This window comes from Penaeus monodon, chromosome 27, assembly GCF_015228065.2.
Source record: "Penaeus monodon isolate SGIC_2016 chromosome 27, NSTDA_Pmon_1, whole genome shotgun sequence".
Taxonomy (NCBI): Eukaryota; Metazoa; Arthropoda; class Malacostraca; order Decapoda; family Penaeidae; genus Penaeus; species Penaeus monodon.
The window spans coordinates 39,426,839-39,427,337 of NC_051412.1; the positions used below are offsets into that span (position 1 = coordinate 39,426,839).

Here is a 499-nt window from a genome sequence, read left to right on the forward strand (position 1 = left end):
TAAGCTAATACTGGAAAAGCTGTAAACCATAGTAAATGATATTCTGGCAGGTGTATAAAGTTTCTACTAGATTCTCCCAAAGTTTGACTGACATTCAATTGTTGTTTGAAAGATGGAGGCTAACATTATAATTATTAATGATATCCTTTTGTGGGACCTAAAATTTGCTTGGGTAGTCCATGAGATGGATATGTATTCAAAGCCAGTCTTAACCAATTTTTAATTTTTCTGACCCAAATCTTGCCCCTTCCCCCTCCAGGACAGTTTCTTTAGGCTGTCCAAACAATTTGCATGAGTTTCCTCTTTACACAGTATTAGTGGCAAGAGCATTCTAGAATGTAATGACTATGTATTTGTACTCCTAGGCAAGACAGCGGCTTTTCTCGTGCCCATTCTGAATCAGCTCGGTGGCCCTCAGAGGAAGGGTTTCCGTGCTGTAATTCTAGCACCTACCAGAGAGTTGGCCAAACAGACTTACAGGTGAGCTTGCTTGCTTTTC

The 499-nt window shown here is 40.3% G+C and overlaps 1 protein-coding gene across 1 annotated transcript in view; it reads left to right on the forward strand.

The window, feature by feature from the left end:
* LOC119590854 (probable ATP-dependent RNA helicase DDX52) overlaps positions 1-499 on the forward strand; it is a gene marked incomplete at its 5' end in the record, with an annotated part of 15,172 nt that overhangs the window by 6,821 nt on the left and 7,852 nt on the right. Inside the window, 1 exon segment of the mRNA XM_037939612.1 lies at positions 366-480. Within this exon segment, the coding sequence (XP_037795540.1) occupies positions 366-480 (115 nt within the window).